The sequence below is a fragment of the Polyodon spathula genome, chromosome 36 (assembly GCF_017654505.1).
Source record: "Polyodon spathula isolate WHYD16114869_AA chromosome 36, ASM1765450v1, whole genome shotgun sequence".
In the NCBI taxonomy this organism is placed as follows: Eukaryota; Metazoa; Chordata; class Actinopteri; order Acipenseriformes; family Polyodontidae; genus Polyodon; species Polyodon spathula.
The window spans coordinates 4,996,414-5,023,913 of NC_054569.1; the positions used below are offsets into that span (position 1 = coordinate 4,996,414).

At 44.5% G+C, this 27,500-nt stretch overlaps 4 protein-coding genes across 9 annotated transcripts in view; 3 read left to right on the plus strand and 1 right to left on the minus strand.

Moving 5' to 3' along the window:
* Nucleotides 1–53, plus strand: part of LOC121304003 — a 1,749-nt gene extending 1,696 nt beyond the window's left edge. The window contains exon 2 of the mRNA XM_041234925.1: nucleotides 1–53. This exon is cut by the window's left edge and continues 572 nt beyond it. Coding sequence (XP_041090859.1) covers nucleotides 1–30 — 30 coding nt within the window. The 3' untranslated portion in view covers nucleotides 31–53.
* A 5,962-nt stretch (nucleotides 54–6,015) lies between these two features.
* Nucleotides 6,016–13,416, plus strand: il4i1 (interleukin 4 induced 1). Of its 2 annotated transcripts, XM_041234910.1 has the most exons (7): nucleotides 6,016–6,479; nucleotides 8,843–9,057; nucleotides 9,347–9,459; nucleotides 9,580–9,781; nucleotides 10,290–10,364; nucleotides 11,573–11,709; nucleotides 12,271–13,416. In XM_041234910.1, exons 1-7 carry the CDS (start codon nucleotides 6,452–6,454, stop codon nucleotides 13,040–13,042), a joined length of 1,542 nt encoding a protein of 513 aa, XP_041090844.1. In that variant the 5' UTR covers nucleotides 6,016–6,451; the 3' UTR covers nucleotides 13,043–13,416. The 2 variants fall into 2 exon arrangements, with proteins under 2 accessions (XP_041090844.1, XP_041090845.1); XM_041234911.1 differs by lacking the exon at nucleotides 10,290–10,364 and having other exon boundaries at nucleotides 6,017–6,479.
* A 652-nt stretch (nucleotides 13,417–14,068) lies between these two features.
* On the plus strand, nucleotides 14,069–18,277 carry LOC121303995 (zinc finger protein 883-like). Its single transcript, XM_041234909.1, has 3 exons — nucleotides 14,069–14,140; nucleotides 15,004–15,330; nucleotides 16,428–18,277. The coding sequence occupies exons 2-3, from the start codon at nucleotides 15,030–15,032 to the stop codon at nucleotides 18,074–18,076; spliced, it is 1,950 nt and encodes a 649-aa protein (XP_041090843.1). The 5' UTR covers nucleotides 14,069–14,140; nucleotides 15,004–15,029; the 3' UTR covers nucleotides 18,077–18,277.
* Nucleotides 18,278–18,379: 102 nt separating this feature from the next.
* On the minus strand, nucleotides 18,380–21,348 carry LOC121304000 (zinc finger protein 420-like). 5 transcript variants are annotated; one of them, XM_041234921.1, is made up of 4 exons: nucleotides 20,924–21,348; nucleotides 20,567–20,596; nucleotides 20,167–20,530; nucleotides 18,380–19,642 (listed from the first exon to the last, which is right to left on the minus strand). In XM_041234921.1, exons 1-4 carry the CDS (start codon nucleotides 20,930–20,932, stop codon nucleotides 18,897–18,899), a joined length of 1,149 nt encoding a protein of 382 aa, XP_041090855.1. In that variant the 5' UTR covers nucleotides 20,933–21,348; the 3' UTR covers nucleotides 18,380–18,896. The 5 variants fall into 5 exon arrangements, with proteins under 5 accessions (XP_041090855.1, XP_041090852.1, XP_041090854.1 ...); XM_041234918.1 differs by having other exon boundaries at nucleotides 20,167–20,596; nucleotides 21,146–21,348; XM_041234920.1 differs by having other exon boundaries at nucleotides 20,167–20,596; nucleotides 21,139–21,348.
* Nucleotides 21,349–27,500: the final 6,152 nt, after the last annotated feature.

Genomic DNA, 27,500 nt, shown 5'->3' on the forward strand with positions numbered 1-27,500 from the left:
AGTGTGACCTGTAAGTACAACAAACACTGATAACAGTGTGACCTGTAACTACAACGAACACCGATAACAGTGTGACCTGTAACTACAACGAGCACCGATAACAGTGTGACCTGTAACTACAACGAGCACCGATAACAGTGTGACCTGTAACTACAACGAGCACTGATAACAGTGTGACCTGTAACTACAACGAGCACCGATAACAGTGTGACCTGTAACTACAACGAGCACCGATAACAGTGTGACCTGTAACTACAACGAGCACGGATAACAGTGTGACCTGTAACTACAACGAGCACCGATAACAGTGTGACCTGTAACTACAACGAGCACTGATAACAGTGTGACCTGTAACTACAACGAGCACCGATAACAGTGTGACCTGTAACTACAACGAGCACGGATAGCAGTGTGACCTGTAACTACAACGAGCACGGATAACAGTGTGACCTGTAACTACAACGAGCACGGATAACAGTGTGACCTGTAACTACAACGAGCACCGATAACAGTGTGACCTGTAACTACAACGAGCACGATAACAGTGTGACCTGTAACTACAACGAGCACTGATAACAGTGTGACCTGTAACTACAACGAGCACCGATAACAGTGTGACCTGTAACTACAACGAGCACCGATAACAGTGTGACCTGTAACTACAACGAGCACCGATAACAGTGTGACCTGTAACTACAACGAGCACCGATAACAGTGTGACCTGTAACTACAACGAGCACCGATAACAGTGTGACCTGTAACTACAACGAGCACCGATAACAGTGTGACCTGTAACTACAACGAGCACCGATAACAGTGTGACCTGTAACTACAACGAGCACCGATAACAGTGTGACCTGTAACTACAACGAGCACCGATAACAGTGTGACCTGTAACTACAACGAGCACGATAACAGTGTGACCTGTAACTACAACGAGCACCGATAACAGTGTGACCTGTAACTACAACGAGCACCGATAACAGTGTGACCTGTAACTACAACGAGCACCGATAACAGTGTGACCTGTAACTACAACGAGCACGATAACAGTGTGACCTGTAACTGATAACAGTGTGACCTGTAACTACAACGCAGATAACAGTGTGACCTGTAACTACAACGAGCACTGATAACAGTGTGACCTGTAACTACAACGAGCACCGATAACAGTGTGACCTGTAACTACAACGAGCACCGATAACAGTGTGACCTGTAACTACAACGAGCACTGATAACAGTGTGACCTGTAACTACAACGAGCACCGATAACAGTGTGACCTGTAACTACAACGAGCACCGATAACAGTGTGACCTGTAACTACAACGAGCACTGATAACAGTGTGACCTGTAACTACAAACGATAGCAGTGTGACCTGTGATAGCACCGATAACAGTGTGACCTGTAACTACAACGAGCACTGATAACAGTGTGACCTGTAACTACAACGAGCACTGATAACAGTGTGACCTGTAACTACAACCTGATAACAGTGTGACCTGTAACTACAACGAGCACCGATAACAGTGTGACCTGTAACTACAACGAGCACCGATAACAGTGTGACCTGTAACTACAACGAGCACCGATAACAGTGTGACCTGTAACTACAACGAGCACTGATAACAGTGTGACCTGTAACTACAACGAGCACGGATAGCAGTGTGACCTGTAACTACAACGAGCACCGATAACAGTGTGACCTGTAACTACAACGAGCACCGATAGCAGTGTGACCTGTAACTACAACGAGCACCGATAACAGTGTGACCTGTAACTACAACGAGCACCGATAACAGTGTGACCTGTAACTACAACGAGCACCGATAACAGTGTGACCTGTAACTACAACGAGCACCGATAACAGTGTGACCTGTAACTACAACGAGCACCGATAACAGTGTGACCTGTAACTACAACGAGCACCGATAACAGTGTGACCTGTAACTACAACGAGCACTGATAACAGTGTGACCTGTAACTACAACGAGCACTGATAACAGTGTGACCTGTAACTACAACGAGCACTGATAACAGTGTGACCTGTAACTACAATGAACACTGATAACAGTGTGACCTGTAACTGATAACAGTGTGACCTGTAACTACAACGAACACTGATAACCCTGTAACTACAACGCTCAGGATAACAGTGTGACCTGAACTACAAGAGCCTGATAACAGTGTGACCTGTACAACGCACTGATGACAGTGTGACCTGTAACTACAATGATCACTGATAACAGTGTGACCTGTAACTACACATGAGCAGGAAGAAGACCTGACCCCCGTCTGCACAGCTGATAAACGAAAGCCTGATTCCAGTCCAGTGTCCCTGAGCCACTTCTGAAGAAGAGAGCAGGCTTTGCACCTCTGTGACCTGATTCAGGGCGTGTGGACACTTCTGAGCAGGCTTTGCACCTCTGTGCTACGTGTGGGAAGGGCTTCAGTAGGAAACAGTACCTCACCTGTCACCAGCGCAGCCATTCAGTGGCAACTCCCCATCACTGCCCGCTCTGCGGAGACCGCTTCAAACAGCTTGGCCACCTTAAAACACACCAGCGCCTGCACCAGAACAAGAACTCCTTCCGCTGCAATGAATGCAACAGGAGCTTCACTGAGCTGGGCAAACTCAAAACACACCAGAAAATTCACAAAGGAGGCTCTCCCCACCCCTGTAAAGAATGTGGGAAGAGCTTTGCGCTTTTAAATTTCCTGAAAAGACACAAATGTATTCGTGGCACGGAGAGCCCTTTTCGCTGCGGTGAATGTGGGAAGTGTTTCGCCAACAGAATTACCCTTGGAAGACATGCTCAGGTTCACACAGGAGAGAAACCCTATCATTGTAACGAATGTGGGAAGACTTTCATGGACATAGGAGGACTTAAAAAGCACCAGCGAGTTCACACAGGAGTAACACCGTACCTCTGTACTGTGTGTGGGAAGAGCTTCTCTCAGATTGGAAGCCTGAAAGTACACCACAGAACCCACACAGGAGAGAAGCCCTTTTATTGTAACACCTGTGGAAAGTCTTTTAAAGAGACCAGCACTCTTCTGAAGCACCAGAAACTGCATGCAAAGTAAACCCTTTGAAACAGCTGCCATCAGCCAAGCAGGGAGTGAAACTCTATAGCCCTGTGCTAGGATACATGGAAATATAGGAATTTATAGGAAAGGCAATAGCACCATATTCTGTTCTGTTTCATTCATTGAGAGATAAGCAGTGTTCTAGTCCTTAACTGAAACAGATACAAACAAGAAATAATTGATTCGGTTAACGATAGTAGAAATAGAAATGAACACACCAAAAACAAAAACAAATCATAAGAATGACTGTGACTCGAGATTCATACATAATAATATCAATAGAAAACGGAATTGAAGGCAGGCCTGCATGTAAAGCGTGTGTGTTAACGGAATTGAAGGCAGGCCTGCATGTAAAGTGTGTGTGTTAACGGAATTGAAGGCAGGCCTGCATGTAAAGCGTGTGTGTTAACGGAATTGAAGGCAGGCCTGCATGTAAAGCGTGTGTGTTAACGGAATTGAAGGCAGGCCTGCATGTAAAGCGTGTGTGTTAACGGAATTGAAGGCAGGCCAGATACAACCCTCTTGGTGTATTTGAATGTGTTGTCTTGTATTAGCAATGTACAAATTTGAGATTAAACAATAAATTATTTTTGATAATGATACTTTTTGCTTTTATTGTTCAGTTTTAAAAACATTTTAGAAGTTTGTGTTATTATTATTATTATTATTATTATTATTATTATTATTATTATTGTTATTAATGGTAGATCTAATTCTATTTTTAAATACAAATTTGTTCTTCTGCTTGTTCCAGCGTTTTGCGTGCTGTATCCTTGTTAACCAGGGCATATAAAAAGACTGCTTACTTTCTCTTTATACTTGAGAGTGTACGATACAATGTCATTTTGTTATAAAACAAAACTGTTTTAGTTCCCTCTGACACACAGCCTTTTAACAAAGTTGCTGGAATGTTTAAATTGAGTTCCGTTGTAGCTACAAGGCTGTGTGCGTGTGTGTGTCAGTGTGTGCGTGTGTGTGTCAGTGTGTGTGTGTGTGTGTGTGTGTGTGTGTGTGTGTGTGTGTGCGTGTGTGTGTGTGTGTGTGTGTGTGTGTGTGTGTGTGTGTGTGTGTGTGTGTGTGTGTGTGTGTGTGTGTGTGTGTGTGTGTGTGTGTGTGTGTGTGTGTGTGCTGTGTGTGTGTGTGTGTGTGTGTGTGTGTGTGTGTGTGTGTGTGTGTGTGTGTGTGTGTGTGTGTGTGTGTGTGTGTGTGTGTGTGTGTGTGTGTGTGTGTGTGTGTGTGTGTGTGTGTGTGTGTGTGTGTGTGTGTGTGTGTGTGTGTGTGTGTGTGTGTGTGTGTGTGTGTCTGTGTGTGTGTGTGTGTGTGCGTGTGTCTGTGTGTGTGTGTGTGTGTGTGTGTGCGTGTGTGTGTGTGTGTTCGCGGCTTCTCAATGACCGCATGAAGCATGTGAAGCCAGTGATCTGATATAATCTCCGGTCTCCAATACGAGCCAAATACTGTAATAAACGGCGGAGGCGTTTCATTCACGTTTCACAGTATTTGTAAAGTGCTTGCAGGGCCTTTGCTTGACAGATCCTATATTTATTGTGTATGTTCGTGTTGAATTATTACTTCATTGTGGTTGTCAGAAGTCATAGAAAAAAGCAACAGAAACGCAGGTGATTGACAATGAAATCTGTGAAACTGATATTCATGGAACTGAAGAGCAGGAATTGTCATTAATACTGAACTCAAATAGAAAGTGATAGAAGTGAAACTCCCATCCAGCCTTGTGTGATGAGGAGCTGCCACTCAGAGCCACACCCTGGGCTCATACTGCCATTAAAGTACAGAGGATTTGCAATTTCAGATATACTTTTAATATGTAATGCTGTCTTCCTTTGGGTAATATATGGAACAAAAATATTTTAATGCAAACAAATGAAAAGATTTCTTTTTTTTTTCCCCATGCTATGATTTGTTTGATAGATGTGTGAAATAAATATGTACTAGAAAATGGATTGGAGATTTCCTTTAACCTGATTGGTCAATATGAGGTCCCTAATCTCTGGTAAAGGGCCTCAAATGTTATCCTTCAAACTGTTTGATCTCTGTTCCAAGGCAATCTGCTGCAAAATATCTAGATCCAATATTCATTTCTGCAATGTACCTTTTTTCTGCTTGATGAAAGAAAATGTCTGTTTTAGTGCACACCCCCAAAACTGCATCTTTCATTGTAGACTGAAGTGGGGCTGCTTGCTGTCCTGTACTTGCTCACTATCTATTTGCATTTCAATAGCAAACGAAGCTGCTGAACATGGAGAGGAGGACAGGCTGTGGGGCTTCCTGTCCGTCTGAACCCCTTGCTGGCGCCGGGTGATTAGATCCGCAGGGAATGGCTCTGCTTGTTTTAACAATGCAATAATAAGAGTGTCTGTGTCCTCAGAGCAGCTTCTGTGTGCTTCACCTGCACTAACCTGGCTGGCAGACAATGGCAGCCTTGCTTATAGATGCTGCTTAGATGGAAATTCCACTGGAATCTTGTAGGTTCTGGAGGGACTTCCCTTGTTAAATTGTATTCACATGTCCGTTCGATTTTTAGGAAGTTGCATGTCCTAATATAGCCAATCCTGTACTCCCAGTGTTCATTGTCACAGCCCACACACACAAACACGTACGCACGCACACACACGCATGCACACACCCACACACACAGCTATTCTACACCGCGTGCTTTCTATCAAGAACCAATGTGAAAGAGGGTTCTTTTTTTAATTGTTTTTGTCATTGAAATATACCCCATACTGCTATAGGAAAAACAGCGTCTCTGTGTATTCTGTGAAAGAGTCCTCTACTATACTACAAGACTGGTATTGACAGGCTCTGCAGTTTAAGGGAATTCCACTGACTCTGGCTGGGATTTCCCATTGCTTATGATAGCAATGATGCCATAATAACTCACTACCGTGCTTTCCTGAGTTCTGCTTTCGTCTGTAGATTGCTGCTAACTATAACGTTTAAAGGTTTAATGCTAGCGGAGCCTCATATGTGAACTCCAATACTGAAATCATTTTAGACTCATTCTCTTTACAACACGCCGTTCATTCCTGGTCGGTAAAGGCCGCTGCTCTATGTTTGTGTTGATAGCAATCAGACGCGCTGATGCACGGTTATATTGACCAGACAGGGACGGTCGCGGAGGAAGAGCAGGATTGATGCGAGTCACTCTCACGCGGATCTTGCTGCGCCTCGCTCTCCAGTGAACTGCATCAGATGAATGGTTTCGGATTCTCGGCTTTGCTGGAAAGTTTCAGTTTCAGCTGATCGTTTCCTCGCCGGTCCCTCACTGATATATAAAGCGCTCATATTGCAAGTGCGGACATTTGATGTTAACCTGTTGACACGGATAGCATCCTGAAATCACGATGGAACTGACTGGAAGCAAATTGTGCTGTGGGTATTTATTGCAGCTCTGATACACATTATTATTATTATTATTATTATTATTATTATTATTATTATTATTATTATTATTATTATTATTATTAGTGTCAGTGTATTTCTGAATAGTGTCATTTAAATGCTTTTGAAACGCATTATATGTAACAGACTCCAAGACGTATCTCCTTAATAAATGACGCACGTATATGGAATATACTCGCAGAATTTATTCGCTACGAGAAGAGAAACGGGCTTTATTCCTTAAGGGCGTGGAGTCTGTTCCAGATCATATATAAATATACTTTTAACACATTATAGTCGCTGTATTGACAGGCAGCAAGTAACGACAGTAGCAGCGGTCGCTTTTTGACACTTTTCTATACTGCCACCCGAAAACCTACAAGACATTCAGATACTTTAGATGCTGTAATCAGATTCTATAGATAATGCTCAGCTTCTATAGACGCTCTGCTCAGATTCTATGGATATGCTCAGATAGACGCTCTGGTGCTCAGATTCTGTAGACGCTCTGCTCAGATTCTATAGATAATGCTCAGATTCTGTAGACGCTCTGCTCAGATTCTATAGACGCTCTGCTCAGATTCTATAGATAATGCTCAGATTCTGTAGACGCTCTGCTCAGATTCTATAGATAATGCTCAGATTCTGTAGACGCTCTGCTCAGATTCTATAGATAATGCTCAGATTCTATAGACGCTCTGCTCAGATTCTATAGATAATGCTCAGATTCTATAGACGCTCTGCTCAGATTCTATAGATAATGCTCAGATTCTGTAGACGCTCTGCTCAGATTCTATAGATAATGCTCAGATTCTATAGACGCTCTGCTCAGATTCTATAGATAATGCTCAGATTCTATAGACGCTCTGCTCAGATTCTATAGATAATGCTCAGATTCTGTAGACGCTCTGCTCAGATTCTATAGACGCTCTGCTCAGATTCTATAGATAATGCTCAGATTCTGTAGACGCTCTGCTCAGATTCTATAGATAATGCTCAGATTCTATAGACGCTCTGCTCAGATTCTATGGATAATGCTCAGATTCTGTAGACGCTCTGCTCAGATTCTATAGATAATGCTCAGATTCTATAGACGCTCTGCTCAGATTCTATAGATAATGCTCAGATTCTATAGACGCTCTGCTCAGATTCTATAGATAATGCTCAGATTCTATAGACGCTCTGCTCAGATTCTATAGATAATGCTCAGATTCTGTAGACGCTCTGCTCAGATTCTATGGATAATGCTCAGATTCTGTAGACGCTCTGCTCAGATTCTATAGATAATGCTCAGATTCTATAGACGCTCTGCTCAGATTCTATAGATAATGCTCAGATTCTATAGACGCTCTGCTCAGATTCTATAGATAATGCTCAGATTCTGTAGACGCTCTGCTCAGATTCTATGGATAATGCTCAGATTCTGTAGACGCTCTGCTCAGATTCTATGGATAATGCTCAGATTCTATATACGCTCTGCTCAGATTCTATGGATAATGTTCAGATTCTATAGACGCTCTGCTCAGATTCTATGGATGCTCTACTCAGATACTTTAGATGCTCTACTCAGGTATTTCCAGTTGATTCTGGAATAATTTCCATTGTTACATCATGGGAAGTCACAGGGGGTGGATTCATTCATTGCCCTTCTAGTTCTAAACACCTGCAGGTATTTATGTGAAGGGACAATGAAAGCAATGGAAACATTCATGCAAATTATGTTTCCTCTTCACCACGCTGCAACTTCAGACTTATTTAAAGGAAGTCTGTTTTACTGGGTTTTTTTTATAGTTGTTTTTCTTTTTTTATGATGTATCAAAGTTCATTATGAGACACAGTGAGACGGTCATGCATACACATGGCACAATGCACAAATATCTCCATCTAATCAGAAAACCGCTTATCCCATTGTCATGAAGCTTGCTACTAACATTATTTGGCAGGTATTGAGAGGAGCAGGTATTCTGGGGCTAGGGGGAGGGGGGGGGGGGGGTGTGTGTGTCTGTCAGTATGTATCCAGTTAGTGTTACCATTGTTTAGTTTATGTGCTTCTGAAGATATAGGGGGCCAGTCTGTATCACACTCACAGTTTGCACATATCTGGACCACTGTTTAAAAAAGTAAATGCTGACACAAGTAAAAATAACAACACTAATATATTGTGAGCACCATCAAGCTGAACAGAGTGTAACAAACTGGATCCATTAAAATAACCAGGGAGTCTGACCCCTTCTTCAGCTGAAGGAGAGTAACAAGATATTATCCGTCTCTGTGTTTTAGCTGCACTCACCAAACGAAAGCACAGCAGTCTGGAATGGTGTAATTGTGTGAAGTTTCACTTCCTTCATTCACAGTGTTATGTCTGGGCTTCATGCTGGCATCACTGGAAACAAAGGCACATGATCATGATGCCCTGGATAAATGCTTTACTGATCCCGACTATCTGCAGTTACTGAAAATCGCTCAGAACGGTCTGGAGAAGACGTCTTCTCCAAAGCGCATCATCATCGTGGGAGCAGGAATCTCTGGATTGACTGCAGCAAAACTACTGGAGGAGGCTGGACATGAGGTACAGCGACTATAGTGCTGTAGTATCAGTGTGAGCGAGGTACAGCGACTATAGTGCTGTAGTGTGAGTGTGAGCGAGGTACAGTATCAGAGAGTTTAATACTGTCAGTGGAAGTGTCCTCCCATCTCAGCTAAAGAAAGGCAGTTTAGCAGAGCTGTAGACCTTCGTATTGCAAGTGGTTTTCCGTTACTCTCAATAGGAACACATCAGGACTGATAAACTGTGACCCCAATGGGACTTGATGCCTAACTGTAAAAGAATGATGCTGAATGCTGCTTGATGTTTACAGGTCATATTGATTGAAGCGAGCCAGCGTATTGGTGGACGTGTGCACACCCACAGGAATGAGAGTGGGGGCTGGTATGCTGAACTGGGAGCAATGAGGATACCCAGTTTTCACAGGTCAGGCACTGTGGTGAATGGGAAACTCTTTTTACTGTAATCAGGGAAACTGTATTGCCTACATCGCTGTGTTTCAAGGTCTGAGAAAGATTGGTAATAAACACTGACACATTTTTTTAGGCTTGTCCTGACCTTCGCTGAAAGAATGGGCTTAACACTGAACCCCTTCATTGAGGACAACATGAACACCTGGTACCAGGTGAACGGGGTCCACAAGAGAGCCTACACCGTGGAGGAGAATCCAGATGTACTGAGGTACCCTGTGAGAGCCTGGGAACGAGGGAAATCAGCAGGGAGCCTCTTCAACGAGTCTCTCTCAAAGGTACGGCAGGGCTTCCAAGAGACCCCTTCATTGAGTTAGGATGGGGTTCAATGAGTCTGTTAGAGATGCAGGGGGGTTTCCGAGAGACCCCTTCATTGAGTTAGGATGGGGTTCTGTTGCATTACTGTAGACAGGTAGAGGGTGAAGATCGAGAATATTATGAATTAAGTTAGTAGTAAGAAGATGGTAGTGCTACGGTTATGAACAGGAAACAATATAAAATCATGTGCACGTTTTCTGTTAAAACTTTTTTTCTTTGTGTATTCCAACAGGGATATTTTTACAGCAGGGATATCAGTGACATTCAATTAGTTCTTGTTATTTTTGCATTTGATTTTGGATCAGAGTTGGGGCATTTGATTTTGGATCAGAGATGTGAAATTGTTGCAGGTTGCTTATGCTGTGATGATCTTGACGATACAGAAGTAAAGTCAGCACAAACCCCCACTCCTCAAACACATGCAGCACTTTCTGCTGGGCTCTGATCTCTGAAATAATTATCCGGCAGGTTATAGATGATCTGAAGAAGAGTGGATACAATTGCAGCGCGGTGATGGAGAAATACGACTCCTACTCTGTGAAGGTGAATACATTCGCATTGCATGTGTCAATATGAAGCTGTGCCAAACAAAACAAAGGCTTGATAACCACACTGGAGTGCATGGACCCTGCATTGCTAACAGCACAGGCTGGGGACGCACACTGGAGTGCATGGACCCTGCATTGCTAACAGCACAGGCTGGGGACGCACACTGGAGTGCATGGACCCTGCACTGCTAACAGCACAGGCTGGGGACGCACACTGGAGTGCATGGACCCTGCATTGCTAACAGCACAGGCTGGGGGCGCACACTGGAGTGCATGGACCCTGCATTGCTAACAGCACAGGCTGGGGGCGTACACTGGAGTGCATGGACCCTGCATTGCTAACAGCACAGGCTGGGGGCGCACACTGGAGTGCATGGACCCTGCATTGCTAACAGCACAGGCTGGGGGCGCACACTGGAGTGCATGGACCCTGCATTGCTAACAGCACAGGCTGGGGGCGCACACTGGAGTGCATGGACCCTGCATTGCTAACAGCACAGGCTGGGGGCGCACACTGGAGTGCATGGACCCTGCATTGCTAACAGCACAGGCTGGGGGCGCACACTGGAGTGCATGGACCCTGCATTGCTAACAGCACAGGCTGGGGGCGCACACTGGAGTGCATGGACCCTGCATTGCTAACAGCACAGGCTGGGGGCGCACACTGGAGTGCATGGACCCTGCATTGCTAACAGCACAGGCTGGGGGCGCACACTGGAGTGCATGGACCCTGCATTGCTAACAGCACAGGCTGGGGGCGCACACTGGAGTGCATGGACCCTGCATTGCTAACAGCACAGGCTGGGGGCGCACACTGGAGTGCATGGAACCTGCATTGCTAACAGCACAGGCTGGGGGCGCACACTGGAGTGCATGGACCCTGCATTGCCAACAGCACAGGCTGGGGACGCACACTGGAGTGCATGGACCCTGCATTGCTAACAGCACAGGCTGGGGGCGCACACTGGAGTGCATGTGTCTCAATCCCTGCACAGAAAGAGCCAGACTCCACAAACACTCCTAGAACTGTTCATCTCACCACACCTTCAGGATGAGAAGACACAGTGGTAGTGCATCACACAGGCTGGATGAGAAGACAGAAGTCTTAACTGAGACTACAATCCTTGTGCAATGCAACTGATGAGCTGGCTTTATTAATGTGAGTGCGGTGCAGTTAAGTTAATTCTGTCTTGTTTCTTGCAGGAATATTTAGTTAAAGAGGGTAACCTGAGTGAAGGGGCTGTGCGTATGATTGGAGATATTCTCGATGAGAACGGTTTCTTTTTCACCGCCTTCACTGAGAGTCTGAGAATCGAATATGACATCAATGATAATACCAGGTAAGATTCTCATGAGCAGTAGGGTACAAATAGAACAGGACCCTGCTGAGCTGCTACTCCCTCCTATGAGTCTTAGTTATACTTTATCTGAGTGACTCCCTCCTAATGAGTCTTAGTTATACTTTATCTGAGTGACTCCCTCCTAATGAGTCTTAGTTATACTTTATCTGAGTGACTCCCTCCTAATGAGTCTTAGTTATACTTTATCTGAGTGACGCCCTCCTAATGAGTCTTAGTTATACTTTATCTGAGTGACTCCCTCCTAATGATGTCTTAGTTATGGTGCTAACCAGGGTGTTTGAAACCAGCCATCTGTGTAATAATGTGCTTCCGGTCTTATTTGTTTATAGCTATGTTTATATTTTCTCATCTTCTAGTAAGGCTGCAGAAGTCTCACTCCCGGTTGCGGTGAAACGTGGGTCAGTTTTGTGATGTTGTAAAAGCACCCTTTGAGACCTGAGCCAGATTTGAACTTGTAGGCGAGAAAGGCAACTGCATTACCTGCTCTGCGCCAAGTCCCCAAAACGTTTCAGCTACTAAATTGCCTCCTCTCTGTTTCAGGTACTATGAAATCAGTAATGGTTTTGATAACCTTCCGAGAGCATTTTATGATGCTCTCAGTGCCGTTGTTCTCCTGGACTCCAGAGCTGTCAGGATACAGCAGAGCAGAAAGGATGTCACCGTGTTTTATCAGAGCAACAAGGATTCCTCAGTCATGAACGTCAGCGCTGATTATCTGCTCCTCACTGCCACCGCGAAAGCATCTCTGTTTATAGACTTCTCACCCCCCTTGTCAGCCAGGAAGATGGAAGCTCTTCGCTCGGTTCACTACTCCAGCTCGACCAAGATCTTCCTGAGCTTTCGACAGAAGTTCTGGGAGAAAGAAGGGATCTTTGGAGGGAAGTCGATCACTGATCTTCCATCCAGGTTCATCTATTACCCCAGTCACAGCTTCCAGGGCACAGACGGGGGTGTGGTTCTTGCCTCATACACTGCCTCAGACGACTCTGCCCTGTTCCTGGGACTCAGTGATCAGGAGTGTATGGAGGTGGCTCTTGAAGATCTCATCAAGATTCACGGAGGAGAGATTCGCTCTCTCTGGGACGGAGCAGGAGTGGTGAAGAAGTGGAGCTTAGATCCATATAGTCTAGGTGCTTTTGCCATATTCACCCCCTATCAGCTGAATGACTATTCCTCCGATCTGTTCAAGAACGAAGGGAGAATCCACTTTGCTGGAGAGCACACTGCACTTCCACATGCCTGGATTGAGACAGCCATGAAGTCGGCGATCAGGGCGGCCAGCAACATCAATAACGTGAGGCTGGAACAGTAACACTGTGAACATTGACAGCATTCAATTAGACAGCACTGCCTCTGTATGAGGGGTCCTGCCAGCTTCTCTCTCTCTCATGCATGCCTGGGACGCTTGCACAGAGCACAGGAACTCCACTGAGCTCATCACAACACAATCAGCTGGGACGCTTGCACAGAGCACAGGAACTCCACTGAGCTCATCACAACACAATCAGCTGGGACGCTTGCACAGAGCACAGGAACTCCACTGAGCTCATCACAACACAATCAGCTGGGACGCTTGCAGTCTACAAAATTTTTCATTTTGTATCTCATGTATGATGCATTTCTCTGTAGTTAAAGTATTATGGATTCTCTTCTTGTTGTGATGGTGTTCCACTATGAAAGGCGCTCTATCAAATAAAGATTGATTGATAGATTTTTTACACTGCATTTATTCTAACTATTCTACCTACATTGCAAGCTAAAAAAATACAAATAATGGAGAAGTTATTCTTTATATTTGACCATTCTTCACCATTACGCGACGTCATCATGCACCAGGTATATATTTCATCAGGGGACCGGGGGCAACAGCGACACAGACTTCATGTGTTTTAAAAATCTGAAACTCTGAGAAAATGAGCCAAATACATGTTTTCTTTATGTTATTCGGTTTTACAATTTAAACGCAATGTATAAAGGGTCGTTTTATTAAAATAAACCGATAAATACACACTGCTATTATTCTAGATGTATGTCCGTGCTCTGACCTCGGTCCTTACACATTGTTAAACAAGGAGCGCTTATTTTATGATCAGAAAGAACATTTACATTTGGTTTAGCTGTTATCCATTTGCATTTATGTATGCAATACTCAAAATAACATCAAGAAATGGACTAAAAGACAGCAGAGCGGTCAATGTCAGAGCTGTCATAGTCTCAGATGATATCTTCTCACGATGAATATATTATCAGCGCATAACATTAAAATCAAATGTAGGCGCAACAGAATGTCTCTGGTTTCATTAGAGCGACGTCACGGTGCAGCGACGCGCGTCTGGATCTGGCGCGTCAGAGGAGAGGCGCCCCAGTCTCTGCGCGGATCGCGGGGTGACGGGGTTGCGTTTTAGAGACGGTAAGAGCGGCTCCCGATTCATGGTTACTTCCGAAATCCGAGACAGATTTATAGTGCATTTAATAATGTGAATCAGACAGCCTCTCGGCGTCTCCTGAAAGCGAGTGAAAGCCGGGCTGTTTCGTGAGTAACAGCGTTGTGTTCATTCCGCGCCTGCGCAGGATGAAACCCGGTGAACGCACGCACAGGGGGGTGCAACAGGGTTTCGGTTTTAATACCGTCACATCCAACTTGCGTTTAGACAGGGGGCGAAACGTGAGGATTATAATCGTGTATATTAATAAAAAGAAAAGTGTTGCATTCAAAATAATAACGCAGACCTAGCGCGCTACTCTCAGAAAGGGTTTTACTCAGCTTGTGATTGTACTAAAAGTGCGGCCAAAAGCGATTCATTCTTATTTCAGTACATTACATCACCGTTAAGGTTGGTTATACTTGGGCTAGCCGGGTGAGAGCACGTTACAAAAGCCCTATTCATTGAACTGCCTGCTATTCAAAGCGTTATTACAGAGCGAGTTCCCGTTTAACGTGTAAATAAGACTGTATAACACGCTCTCAGTATTCAGCACGATACACCACAGCACCCGCCATCACACAGATACCACCACAAGCCAACACGAGTTCAAACGAGAAGTGAAACACTGCGCTAGAATTGCAATGTTAAAATGCTGTTCCGATAAGGACATTGTTCTGTGTGCTGATGTGTTTTCATGTCTTTATAAATGTTAAGCTTCTGAGAGACTTGTTTTACAGATCTTCCTGTGTTATTATATTTTGCGTTGCCCTCATAGGGATGCTTTTAAATTGTTGTGTGAGCCAGTTGAGGTCAGATAAACAACTTGATTGTTTTTTGTTTCATACAGGTGTGGAAGAGAAATCATCTTGTAAAATGAAATCAGTGACTTATAAAAAAGTGAGAAAGCAGACCTCAGTTAAAAGTAATGCGCAGTGCCTTCGGCGCAGCTCCAGACACAATAAAGAGGAGCTCCCTGAAGCGGAGTCTGCCCGTGTTAAACAGGAGCTCTCTGAACTGAGATCGCTGCCAGTCAGGGAACAGGAGGACGCTGACTATGCAGAGGATGTGTCTGAACTGGGAATTGTCCATATTAAACCAGAGGTCTCTAAAGAAACCAATACTAGCACACCTGAAGAGAAAACAGCACCCTCCTCCTCCAGCACCAGTGGAACATGTAAGTACAAACAGAATTCATGAGCAGGAAAGACAGGGAGGGATAATGTGGCTTTCATCTGATCATTGTCTCATGCTAGCACTTCCATTTCAGGGATCAAGTGTAATACAGTAAATCTTACAAGACACCAAACAAAATGTGCATGCTCAGAATAGACTTGACCCTGCATTGCTTTAGTGATTGCATAAAGCTTGTTTCATTCCACTTTGTTCACTTCATTTCTTGGTATACTTGATATTGTGATCCTTTTACTACCAATGCAAGTAGGATTTCCTTCTTTAAATTTTAAAAATGGGTTTCTGCAACCAAGGCAGGTGTTGACTATCTGCTGTATGTGACATAGCCGTCCTCACATCATCACTGCACAAACTCATTTCTGTGAGTGTGATGAACACACACCCCTCCCAGTTATTCTGCATCACTGCACAAACTCATTTCTGTGAGTGTGATGAGCACACACCCCTCCCAGTTATTCTGCATCACTGCACAAACTCATTTCTGTGAGTGTGATGAACACACACCCCTCCCAGTTATTCTGCATCACTGCACAAACTCATTTCTGTGAGTGTGATGAACACACACCCCTCCCAGTTATTCTGCATCACTGCACAAACTCATTTCTGTGAGTGTGATGAACACACACCCCTCCCAGTTATTCTGCATCACTGCACAAACTCATTTCTGTGAGTGTGATGAGCACACACCCCTCCCAGTTATTCTGCATCACTGCACAAACTCATTTCTGTGCATCAGCACAAACTCATTTCTGTGAGTGTGATGAGCACACACCCCTCCCAGTTATTCTGCATCACTGCACAAACTCATTTCTGTGAGTGTGATGAGCACACACCCCTCCCAGTTATCTTGCATGGTATGAAATGGGTAATATTTGGGGTGCCTCTGTACTCCTGGGACGTCTTGCTTTTTAAAGCATTTTGCCTGATGGTATATAATATGGCTCGCAGCACCATTTCTGTAATTCATTTATTTATTTATTCATTCATTCATTTGTTTAGTTACTGCTTACAAAACGCAGGATTCTGAGAGTCATTTCTGGATGTGTAACTTTCTGTTTGTTCTCTGTCACTCTTCTGAAGCGGATCGTAATCACAAACACACATGCTGTCACTGTGAGGTCTCTTTTACTGGGAAGCAGCACTTTCAGAACCATCTCAAGACGGCGCACCCAGAAGAGGAGCTAGGAAGAGGGCAAGTTAACAGCAGCACACATTTACAGCAGTGTAGAGCAGGGGCTCCTGCAAGAGAGGGCAGTCTGAGTGAAACCCAGAAATCACAAAACCACTGTACCGACTGTGGGAAGAATTTCAAAAACCTCACAGCCCTTATAAACCACAACAGGATTCACACCGGTGGCAACCCCTTTGTCTGCACTGCCTGTGGGAAGAGCTTCACCCAGTCCTCACACTTGAAAAGTCACCTGGTACTTCATACTGGAGAGAGACCATATCACTGCTCTGAATGTGGGAAGAGCTTCAGGTACTCTAAATCTTATACTCTGCACAAGCGCACACACACAGGAGAGACTCCGTATCACTGTACTGTCTGTGGGAAGAGTTTCAGCCAGTCAGTGCACCTGAAAAGACACCAGCAAGTTCACACAGGTGAGAGACCATATCCCTGTACTGATTGTGGGAAGAGCTTTGGGCTCCTTAAAAATCTCATAGTACACCAGAGAATCCACACCAACGAGACCCCCTATCACTGCGATGTTTGTGAGAAAAAGTTTAAAACTCTAGGGAACCTGAAATCCCACCAGCGCACTCACTCCGCAGAGACCCCTTATAAATGTTCAGAATGTGGGAAAAGTTTCAAGTTCTCCCAGAGTTTTAAAAAACACCAGAAAAGTCACACGGGCCCCTATGACTGTATGGACTGTGAACAAAGCTTTGAAGATTTAGGAGCTTTGGATTCACACATGAAAATTCACAAAAGAGAGACCATCCATAAGTGCATGATTTGTGGGAAGACTTTCAGAGAGTCTAGGGACCTGAAAAGACATGAACAAATTCACATCAGAAATGACCGCTATAAGTGTACTTCCTGCTTGAAGACTTTCAGTGAGGTCGGACAGCTTCAAACCCACCAACAGATTCATGCAGGAGACAATCCTCATCAGTGCTGTGACTGTGGGAAGAGCTTTGCTGCATCGGGAGCTCTTATCAAACACCAGAGAGTTCACACTGGAGAGGCTCTGTTCCTCTGTGCGGACTGTGGGAAAGGTTTCCGTGACTCCACTGCACTCGCCACACACCAGCGCACTCACACAGGAGAGACCCCCTATCTGTGCACTGTTTGTGGGAAGAGCTTCAGGTATGTAAGAAGCCTGGACATCCACCAGCGCACTCACACACAGGAGACCCCGTATCACTGCACTGTGTGTGGGAAGCGCTTCAGTCAGGGGCAGAACCTCAAGAGACACCAGCGGGTTCACACAGGCGAGGCCCCCTATCGCTGTGCTGTCTGTGGGAAGAGCTTCAAAGAGCCTCGAACTCTAGCAGCGCATCGGCAGATCCACACAGGAGAGAATCTTTATCCATGTGCGGATTGTGGGAAGAGTTTCAGACAAGCCAAGATCTTGAAAGTGCACAAGAGAATTCACACTGGAGAGAAACCCTTTCCTTGTATTGTGTGTGACAAGAGATTCAGGCATTCTGGCTCCCTTAAAAAGCATCACAAAAGTCACACCAGGAAGAGCAAACAGCTGAGCTTGGACAATGTACAGTAACACCTAATTGGGTTCTGTTTGCACTGAAGACTGATGAGCCCCCCATTTCAGAAATCTGCTCATTAATACATTCTGCTGTCCTGTTTAGAATACATGATTCACAGAGGAATCAGTGTTGTGCTAGAACCAGAACATTTACTTTCAGTTCTTATTCTAACACTCTGTTAGATTGAAAATGTGTTGGGGGAGGGGTGATTTATACAACTAATAAAAACAATTGTGAATCAACAGCAGTGTTATTTTGTGACTGTTTATGACCTCATTGTATCAGGTTTTACCCATTTGTCTTCCTCCTCCCACTGTGAATGACAGCTTGGGAACCATTCCATACTCTTTTTGCTTGGTCTGTCCCTGATCTCATATGTAGGGATTAGTTGCATTGCCCTGCAAAGCTACGGTGTCCTGTTTGTATTGCAGGACTCAGGATTGGAAGGGTGTTCCTGCCAGTCCTCATAACAAGAAGACTGCAGCTGTTCTAAATTCTTCAGGTATGGGGCCTCTCTGGAGTTTCTCTGGAAGAGGGAACACCTGCTACAATATCTAGTCTTATAAAGCTCATCTGTTACGGATTTTGTTAAGAAAAAAAGAAATGCACCACATTTCTGATCAAAGAAACAATCATTTTTATTCATTATTACAAATACAATACGTTAATCAAAAACAATACCTGATTTAAAAAGGTGAATATATATATATCCCGTTAACGGGATACAGTTCAGTTACAAAACCCCAACCCCCCCCAATGCATGTAAATGATAGAAATCACACCCAGACAGCAGTGCTCGCTTCAGAGCGTCGCTGTGCACGTTGTGGGCTGTGGTTATCCATGCCCCACAGTGCAGGCGTGCCCGTTGAGCTGGTAGGAGTAGCTGAAGCCCTCTCCACACTCAGGGCAGTGATAGGGGGTCTTGCCAGCATGGGCTCGGCGCTGGTGCATGTTCAGGGCTCCTCCGTGAATGAAGCTCCTGCCGCACTCCGTGCAGTGATAGGGCGTCTCCCCTGTGTGAATGCGCTGGTGCCTCCTCAGAGCCCCGGACTGGTTGAAGCTTTTCCCACAGGCAGGGCAGCGGTACGGGGTCTCCCCTGTGTGAATGCGCTGGTGGTTGCGCAGGTGCTGCAGGCGGCTGAAGCTCTTCCCACACAGGCTGCACAGACACAGCTTCTCTCCGGTGTGAATGCGGCGATGCAGTTTGAGGGCCCCAGCTGCACTGAAGCTCTCCCCGCACTCCGGGCAGCTGTACGGAGTCTCCCGCTGCGTGGGCTGCTGCTGGATCCCAAGGTGTCCTGAACCCCGAGCAGTCTTCCTGCAGGCAGGGCAGCGGAGCTGCATCTCCACCTTGTGGATGCGCTGGTGTGATCGGAGGTTTCCCAGCTGGATGAAGCTGTCTCCACACTCAGGGCAGTGGTAAGGGGGGTCCCCTGTGTCCTCTCTGTGTGGGGTGGGGCGCTCTGTCTGGCTGAAACTCTTTCCACACTCGGTGCACTGATGCTCTTCCTTGTTTCCATGCCTCTGAAGGTACTGAGCACCGGAGCTGGATTTCCAACAGGAAGGATGGGGCTCCTCATCTAGAGAGAGAGAGCGCGAGAGAGAGGGGGGGGCAGAGCGCGAGAGAGAGGGGGGCAGAGAGAGAGAGAGAGGGACAGAGAGCGCGAGAGAGAGAGAGGGACAGAGAGCGCGAGAGAGAGAGAGGGACAGAGAGCGCGAGAGAGAGGGGGGCAGAGAGAGAGAGAGAGGGACAGAGAGCGCGAGAGAGAGGGGGGCAGAGAGAGAGAGAGGGGGAGAGAGAGAGCGAGAGAGAGGGGGGCAGAGAGAGAGAGAGAGGGGGGAGAGAGAGAGAGAGAGAGTCTCCGAGAGAGAGAGGGGGGCAGAGAGAGAGAGAGGGACAGAGAGCGCGAGAGAGAGGGGGGCAGAGAGAGAGAGAGGGACAGAGAGCGCGAGAGAGAGGGGGGCAGAGAGAGAGAGAGAGAGGGTTAAGATGGAATTTTAACTAAACATCAACACCTGACTGCTTGACAAAGCAGCCCCATTAGCAACAGCTCGTGTGACACAGTGGCCCGAGAGTAAAGACCTACAGGACACTTCCACTTACCTGATGTGCTCCCAGTGGAAGTCATGTGTCTTTCGAAGCCCTGGTTAGGGTTGCTGTGATTCTCCCTTGTGTGAACGCTCTCGATTCCGCCTCCCTGCATGTGCACCTGCTCCGATCCCGGGATCTGAGGCTTTTCCACACTGAGCCCCAACTCGGCTGCATTGTGAGTATCTGAGTCACTGGTGCGCTCCTCTTTAATGTGCCCCCATGCCAGCCTGGGACTCTCCTCGATGACGTGGATGGGTCCCAGGTCACTGACGTCCTCGGCAATGCTGTTTGCTTCCTCTTTAATGGGGACAGCGTCCAGTTCAATGTCTTCCTCTTTAATGTGGACAGCGTCCAGTTCAGTGTCTTCCTCTTTAATGTGGACAGCGTCCAGTTCAGTGTCTTCCTCTTTAATGTGGACAGATTCCATCTTTGATCCTGCATTCTACACACAGGCACACAGGTTTGATCACTACATTCCTCATACAATTCTTATTTGTTGGTACTTGCTTTCCTTTCAGTGTAAATAAAGGTAAAGCATTTCTGACAAAAAAGACTTTCAAAACGACACAGAAAGGATCAAGTGGACTAAAATGCAGACTAGAAAATCCTGCAAATCTGTACTAATTTAATCCTGATTGCAGTGTAACAAACATGTGATCCTGTAAATAACACTGTACCTCTACCACTATAACATAAAAACACATGATCACAATAACACTGTACCGCTACCACTATAACATAAAAACACATGATCACAATAACACTGTACCGCTAGCATGCAGATATGAAGAAGATGTCTCGGAATAGCATTAGGAGTCCCATGCAGTGCTCGCTGCAATGCGCTCCAGCCTCTTTCCAAGCACTCTCTGTTTTGGAACTACATGCACATTTGAATGAGCAGCGCGGAGCCTCTCGCAACACTGCGGTCAGGACTGGATAAGTGCGCGCTGGCCCCGCTGTGTAAATACCGAAAGCACAGTGTACCCTTTACCGTGCTTCAGACCGGAACGGCTTTCTAACAGAGCCCTCCGCCTCTGCTTACACCGCAACGCCTCACTGTATAAAATGTCAGCGATCCCCTCAACTCTAAACCCCAACGTCACTCACAGCTGCAGCTCCGTCGCTTTCTTCTGCAGTAACAATGTTGAAAGACGTGGTTTAAACCCGCCCATCCAGGATTCACATTGGCTGCGAGTTTTAACGCAGCCTGTAGGTGTGGTTTCTGATTGGACATTGTGTCCGCCAGTCCCACAGCCTTTAAAGCTCTGTCTCGCTTCGATACAATGGCGCGGGTGTAATTGGGTTAAGAGAATATATCTCTCTCTCTCTCTCTCTACTCTATCTATATATATATATATATATATATATATATATATATATATATATATATATAACATCGTGTCCGTGTGATACGTTTGTGAAAAGTGAAGCAGATCACCGAATCTGACGTGTTTACCGACCTGTCTGTGTGTAATGCTGCATATCATTAAAACATATCTTTGTATCAACTAAATACGACATTGTTTATTTTTTACAAAACACACAATTGTAATCGATTTGAAAATTACCTCCGATGCGTTTTGCATGAACAATTTATACATTTTTTATTTAATCTTATGAATCTCAAAACTCCTTCCCCTCGTAATTGCTACACAACACATCACTTTCTCTCCAAAACTAAACATCGATAAACAAAATGTGTGAGAACATCTTTTTTGTTTTATTTCCTGCGAACTGTAGAGGGACACGATATAGATCACATGTTTTTCTATGGAAGCCACACAGTTACTATGTAGCAATATTTATTTATATGTAGCACCCTTCACAGCGGACCACCATCACAAAGCACTTTACCAGGGTAGGGTGTGAACTTGCATTATATGCAGGGTCACTTACAATAGGGCATTGATTTAACATCTCATCCGCAGGATAGAGCACAATGAGATTAAGTGACTTGCTCAGGGTCACACAGTGAGTCAATTAGTGAAAGATGATCTGGTGACTTTCTGGTTACAAGCCCTGGACTTTAACCATTTAACCACACTGTCTTCTAACTCCAAGCGCAGACCCTGGTATTTACCTCAGAGCCCTGCTGTGTAATAGGTGTGTGTCATAATCCCTCTCCTCTCGAGTTACATGAAACTCTGCAACTGTGCAACCAGAGCCAGGATTCTCTCCTCCAGCAGTGTGCTCTCTGGCAAGGTAGGCAGGTGGTGCAGTGGGCTCATTCCCTGGCATGCTGTGCTATTCTCTTTGGGGGAAACTGGATTCAAATCCAGGTGAGTTCATTATTTATTTTCAAAGAGTTGGTTAATTTCTTATACAAGGCAATATAAAAGCAGGCTCCTCCATGCAAGTGACATGTACTGGGTTCAAATCCAGCAATTTGTTGCATTTCAAAGGATTTGTTAATTGACCTTATCTATAGTGTGGACCCTTACATTCCTGTGGGAGCTGGTGGTGCAGGGGGGCTAATTCCACAGCCTCTTTTCTCTGAAGATGGTGGTTCAAATCTGGGCCCTAGAAGAGTTTTTTGAGGTAAGTGACAGTGGTTGTAATTAATGATGTTGGTTGTGTTTCCACAGATGCTTGGGCCCCTGGCTGTGGGGGGAGTGGAAGACAGGGGTGAAAGTGCTGTTGTCTTTGTGCACACCTGCCCCCTCTTTTCCCCTTGTTATGTAGTTTAAAAAATTTATACATTTATTTATTTAAATGAACTACATAACAAGGGGAGAAACAAGAGGCCAGGTGTGCACACAGACAACAGCACTTTCTCCAGCAGCCTTTACCTTCCTCCAGTACCAGCACACCTGTCTTCCACTCCCCCACAGCCAGGGGCCCAAGCCCCCTCTTCATCCTCCTGTGCAGGTGAGCTATCCAGCCTCCTTACTGTTTCCTGCTCAGTGCATTATTACATGTTGTAGACTTGGAGATACATAAAGACCAGCTTGAGAGAGTTGTGACGAACTGGATTCAAAACCAAGCTCACAATCAGTCTCAATTTAACAATATTTTTGAGAATGAGGTCAAAAATACATATATCTTATGTAGGACTTGAACCACCTACCCCAGGAATCACAGTCCATTGTTCTAGCAATAGAGCCAGCCAGAGAGCTGCAAATAGCTACCTCACTTCTATGGTATCTTTGACAGATTCAAACAAACAGACGAGAAAAAAAGTACAAAACACAAGGCTTCAACGACAACTCTAGTGTTCATTTATCAATTATTATTTTAAATCTCTTAATCAGAGAACACCAGTCATGCTGTACCGTTGTGTTGTGAGTCTGGTTTAAAAAAAAAAAAAACCTCTTTGTATCAATTAATCACAGCACAGTAATGATCCAAGCAGAAACTGCAGTAGAAATAAATATACAGAATATACAGAACAAACACCATGTCATATCAAATGAGAAGAAAAAATTGATTATATGAAGTAACCAATTAATAAATAGAAATATTGAGCTGTGTAATGTTTTCATAGAGGAAGGGCTTGGTTTCACTGAGACACGCAGACATTATGTGCAAACCCTCGTGTGTGCGGCTCCTTTGCTTCTGCATCAGGACGCCATCTCAGATGACCAGAAATAACAGAGTATCAACAGTGGAAAATGAATGCTTTAATTTATGAAGGGCAGAGAGGAAGAGAGAGAGAGGGGGAGAGAGGGAGATATTCTCACCACATAGTTTGAAACACATTTGGAAAAACCTGAGATAATAAAGATGAAAAGGATGTGTGAAAACCTACAAAAAACAAATGTAAAGCACGGAAATATATATTTTAATATATGAATTTATAAAAAATACAGGGTGGAAATACAATAGTTACAATGTGTCATGCACGACTAACAAGTTCACTGATGGCATATTTTATCAAAATGTAATGAAATAAAACACGTAGGAGAGAACAGTACAACATTATAGCAAATACAAAAATCACCTATTAATATATAAGAAATAATAAAACACGTAGGAGAGAACAGCACAACATTATAGCAAATACAATATCACCTATTAATATATAAGAAATAATAAAAATAAAGACACAGCTTGAATGGCTTGTAGTTTTAGAAGAGATCAAATGAGAAAATACAGAAATAAAAGGAGAACAAACGGTACCCGGGACGCGGAGTGGAGGAACCGCAGCGCCCGCTTCTCCTCCATTCCTAAACTCGGAGCGCATTTCAGACACCGCTGCGCTTGTGAAATGGTCTCATGCTGCTATCTTGTGGTCATTTAGTAGAACTGCTGGTTGTAGGAAACCAACATTTCGTTTTTAAAACTGGACAGCTCAGCAGTCCTTTGAAATGACTCGGATTAACCTGCTCTCAAATGCGCCCCAGTATTTGAATTCTTCACCAGTGGAGCTGAAGGGCTGCAAGGATGTTGAAATAGACCAGCAGCTCGCCCCCTGCTGAGTTTACCTTTCACATTGCCTCAAAGATTCTGTGACAATGCATATAAAATACAAGGCATTTAATTTCATATTGAACTCCATTGCTCAGCTCTGAACCCTGTCTACCAATACTGGCATGTATGCAGGGCTAGTGAACCAGACCCCTGTGTTAAATTCAGGAACCACCCCTTACTACAGCAAGGCCGTAGCAAGCCACGAAAAATCACAGAGGCACTGCCAGCGCAACCGAAAAAAGAGGAGCACATTATTAAACGCTTAATAATAAGAAGCTCTCACTTCTACACAGCGAGAATATTATTCCCATCCCTGATATTTAGTGGAGAAGTTACTGTTCACTTTTATTTCCTTCGACTTAAATCGGTACATACGAACGACTCTTTTATCCATCGTGCTGTCTGTCAACGTAATTGCAATAATCAGAATTTTATACAAATATAACCAACATTCACAACGACTGTTGTATTAAAATAGATGGAAAACTCAATCTGCTAACGTGACATTATTCAACATGTTTTATTCGACTTTATGAAGCAAAATTACTTAATCATTTCAACTACTTGACAGCCGTTCTACTAAATGTCCACACGAGGGCAGCATTGGATAGGAAATGAAAGCTAAAGCCTTCTCTGTCCGCTAAAGTTCACTACCAGTTGTAAACAGCAGAGGGCGCCGCGCAGCCGCTGGCCAGATAATGCGATCCGGCGGGGGCGTGTCTCTGCGTGAAACGAGTGCATTTCATGCATCAAGTTTGTTTGTGGAAGGAAGCCAAGCGAGGAGGCGTTTGCTTTTGTTTTACAAAGACTACGAGGGACAGAGCTCCTTAAACCAGGTGAATGCAGCCCGTTTACTTTATTTATATCCTCGATATAGTTTATTGCTATTTGTCGTCAGGAAGGTTTCCTTCTTTAAAAACCGCCTTAGTGAAACCTTTACTTAAGAAATCGAATCTGGATAGTTCAGTTCTAAATAATTTTAGACCAATTTCAAACCTTCCTTTTCTAGCAAAGGTACTTGAAAAGTCGTTTTTGAACCAATTAATAGCTTCCTTGGAAATAATAACATTTTGGGGAAAGTTCAATCAGGATTTACGCTAACCATAGCACTGAGACTGCACTTGTCAAAGTGGTAAATGATCTGCGTGTAAGTACAGATTCTAAGTGTTTATCTGTACTGATCCTTTTAGATCCGAGTGCTGCTTTTGATACTGAGGATCACAAGATTTTAATTAATCGTCGTAGAGGATGGGTGGGCCTTTCTGGTCGTGTCCTGAACTGGTTCATATCCTGTTTAATGAACAGACAGTATTTTGTTGCCTTAGGAGAATCTGCATCAGGACTAGTTAATATTACATGTGGTGTTCTGCGGGGCTCCATTCTTGCTCCCATGTTGTTTTCTTTATGCATGCTGCCACTCGGGGAGGTTATTCGTAAACATGGGGTGAATTTCCACAGCTGTGCAGGTGACACACAGATTTATATATCTGTTAAACCAGGTGACACAACAGCTATTAATGCCCTTTTCAAATGCCTAGCTGATATTAGAAGCTGGATGTCTCAGAATCTCTTACAGTTAAATTCCTATGAGACTGAAGTCTTACTTTTAGGCTCTAATCAACAGCTGGATTCAACAAATATTGATCTAGGTATGCTAAAATCAAATGTAAAATCTGAAGTGAAAAATCTGAGGGTTATTTTTGATTCTGCTTTACTTTGAACCACATATAAAATACATTACTAGAGTGTCCTTCTATCCTTTAAGAAACATTGCAAAAGTTAGCTCATTCTTATCCTTGGATGATGCAAGAGAAATTAGGACATGCTTTTATTTTGTCTCGGTTAGACTACTGTAACGCTTTATTCTCTGGACTTACAAGTCATGCTTTATCACACATACAGCTAGTGCAAAATGCTGCTGCTAGAATGCTACCTAGAACCAAGTAAAGGGCTCGCGTTACGCCTGTGTTGGCATCATTGCAAAGGCTTCCTGTGCATTACAGAATTGCTTTTAAAATTGTATTACTAGTTTTTAAAGCACTGAATGGACTATCTTCACAATATCTAAGTGACATCAGCCCAAACTCACTCTGAGATCTGCAGATGCTGGCCTCCAGTATATTCCGAGGGTGAGTGGTAAGAGGATGGGAGAGGCTGCTTTCTGTTTTAATGCTCCCACACTCTGGAACTCCTTACCCCCTTTTATCAGAGATTCACCTTCAATTGCAATCTTCAAATGTCGATTAAAAACATCCCTTTTTAATGTAGCTTCTCCATAACGTGTTTAAGTTTTATTCTGAGTCTTACTGTTGATTCTGTTTTTAATAACGGTTCTCTTTTCTTACTGTTTATTATTGGGGTTTTTTCTGTATGTAAAGCACTTTGGGGGTCACCTTTATGTAGGGGTACAGGAAGTGAGAATGAGAGACTTGAGAGAGACTGTGAGCAAGACGAGACAGCCGCAGTATCCCTTTGCTCCGTGCGCCTCCTCATACTGTGTGCATTCCCATGAAGCCCTTTGAAGCCACTTCCTGTGTCTCAACAGCACCAGCCTTGCTCACACACTTTTCTCAAAGGAGTTGGTTCTCAGAAGCTGCCTCGCTGAACGGCTGCCCATTGTTTGTGTTGGGATTGGACAAGTCAGCGGCTGTTTGCTAACAGAACAAAAAGCATCACAGAGTGGGCTGACCTGCGATGCTGCAAACCAGAGCACTTTAAAATATGGACCTTCGAAGCTCAGGTATTGTTGAGGTAAAGAGACACTTCCTGCAGGAGGACAGGAAGCTGTCAAGGAGGGGATGTCTTTAAAAACATTGTTTTATTGTTTCTAAGCCTACGCTGTTATTGCCTTTTAGCCACTGAGAATAATGATTTGAATACAGCTTCTGCATGTAACAGTACAGTGACAGGAAGTGCATTTGCATGGTGGCAGATGT

Excerpts from the sequence above, each read along its gene's own strand:
- LOC121304000 (XM_041234917.1), bottom strand. Across the intron at positions 19,643-20,166 it reads TTCCACTGGGAGCACATCAG|ATGAGGAGCCCCATCCTTCC; the intron begins GTAAGTGGAAGT and ends CTCTCTCTCTAG.
- il4i1 (XM_041234910.1), top strand. The coding sequence starts at position 6,452 with ATGGAACTGACTGGAAGCAAATTGTGCT. Across the intron at positions 9,460-9,579 it reads AGGATACCCAGTTTTCACAG|GCTTGTCCTGACCTTCGCTG; the intron begins GTCAGGCACTGT and ends ACATTTTTTTAG. Across the intron at positions 9,782-10,289 it reads TCAACGAGTCTCTCTCAAAG|GTTATAGATGATCTGAAGAA; the intron begins GTACGGCAGGGC and ends ATTATCCGGCAG.
- LOC121303995 (XM_041234909.1), top strand. The coding sequence starts at position 15,030 with ATGAAATCAGTGACTTATAAAAAAGTGAGAAAGCAGACCTCAGTTAAA. Across the intron at positions 15,331-16,427 it reads CTCCAGCACCAGTGGAACAT|CGGATCGTAATCACAAACAC; the intron begins GTAAGTACAAAC and ends ACTCTTCTGAAG.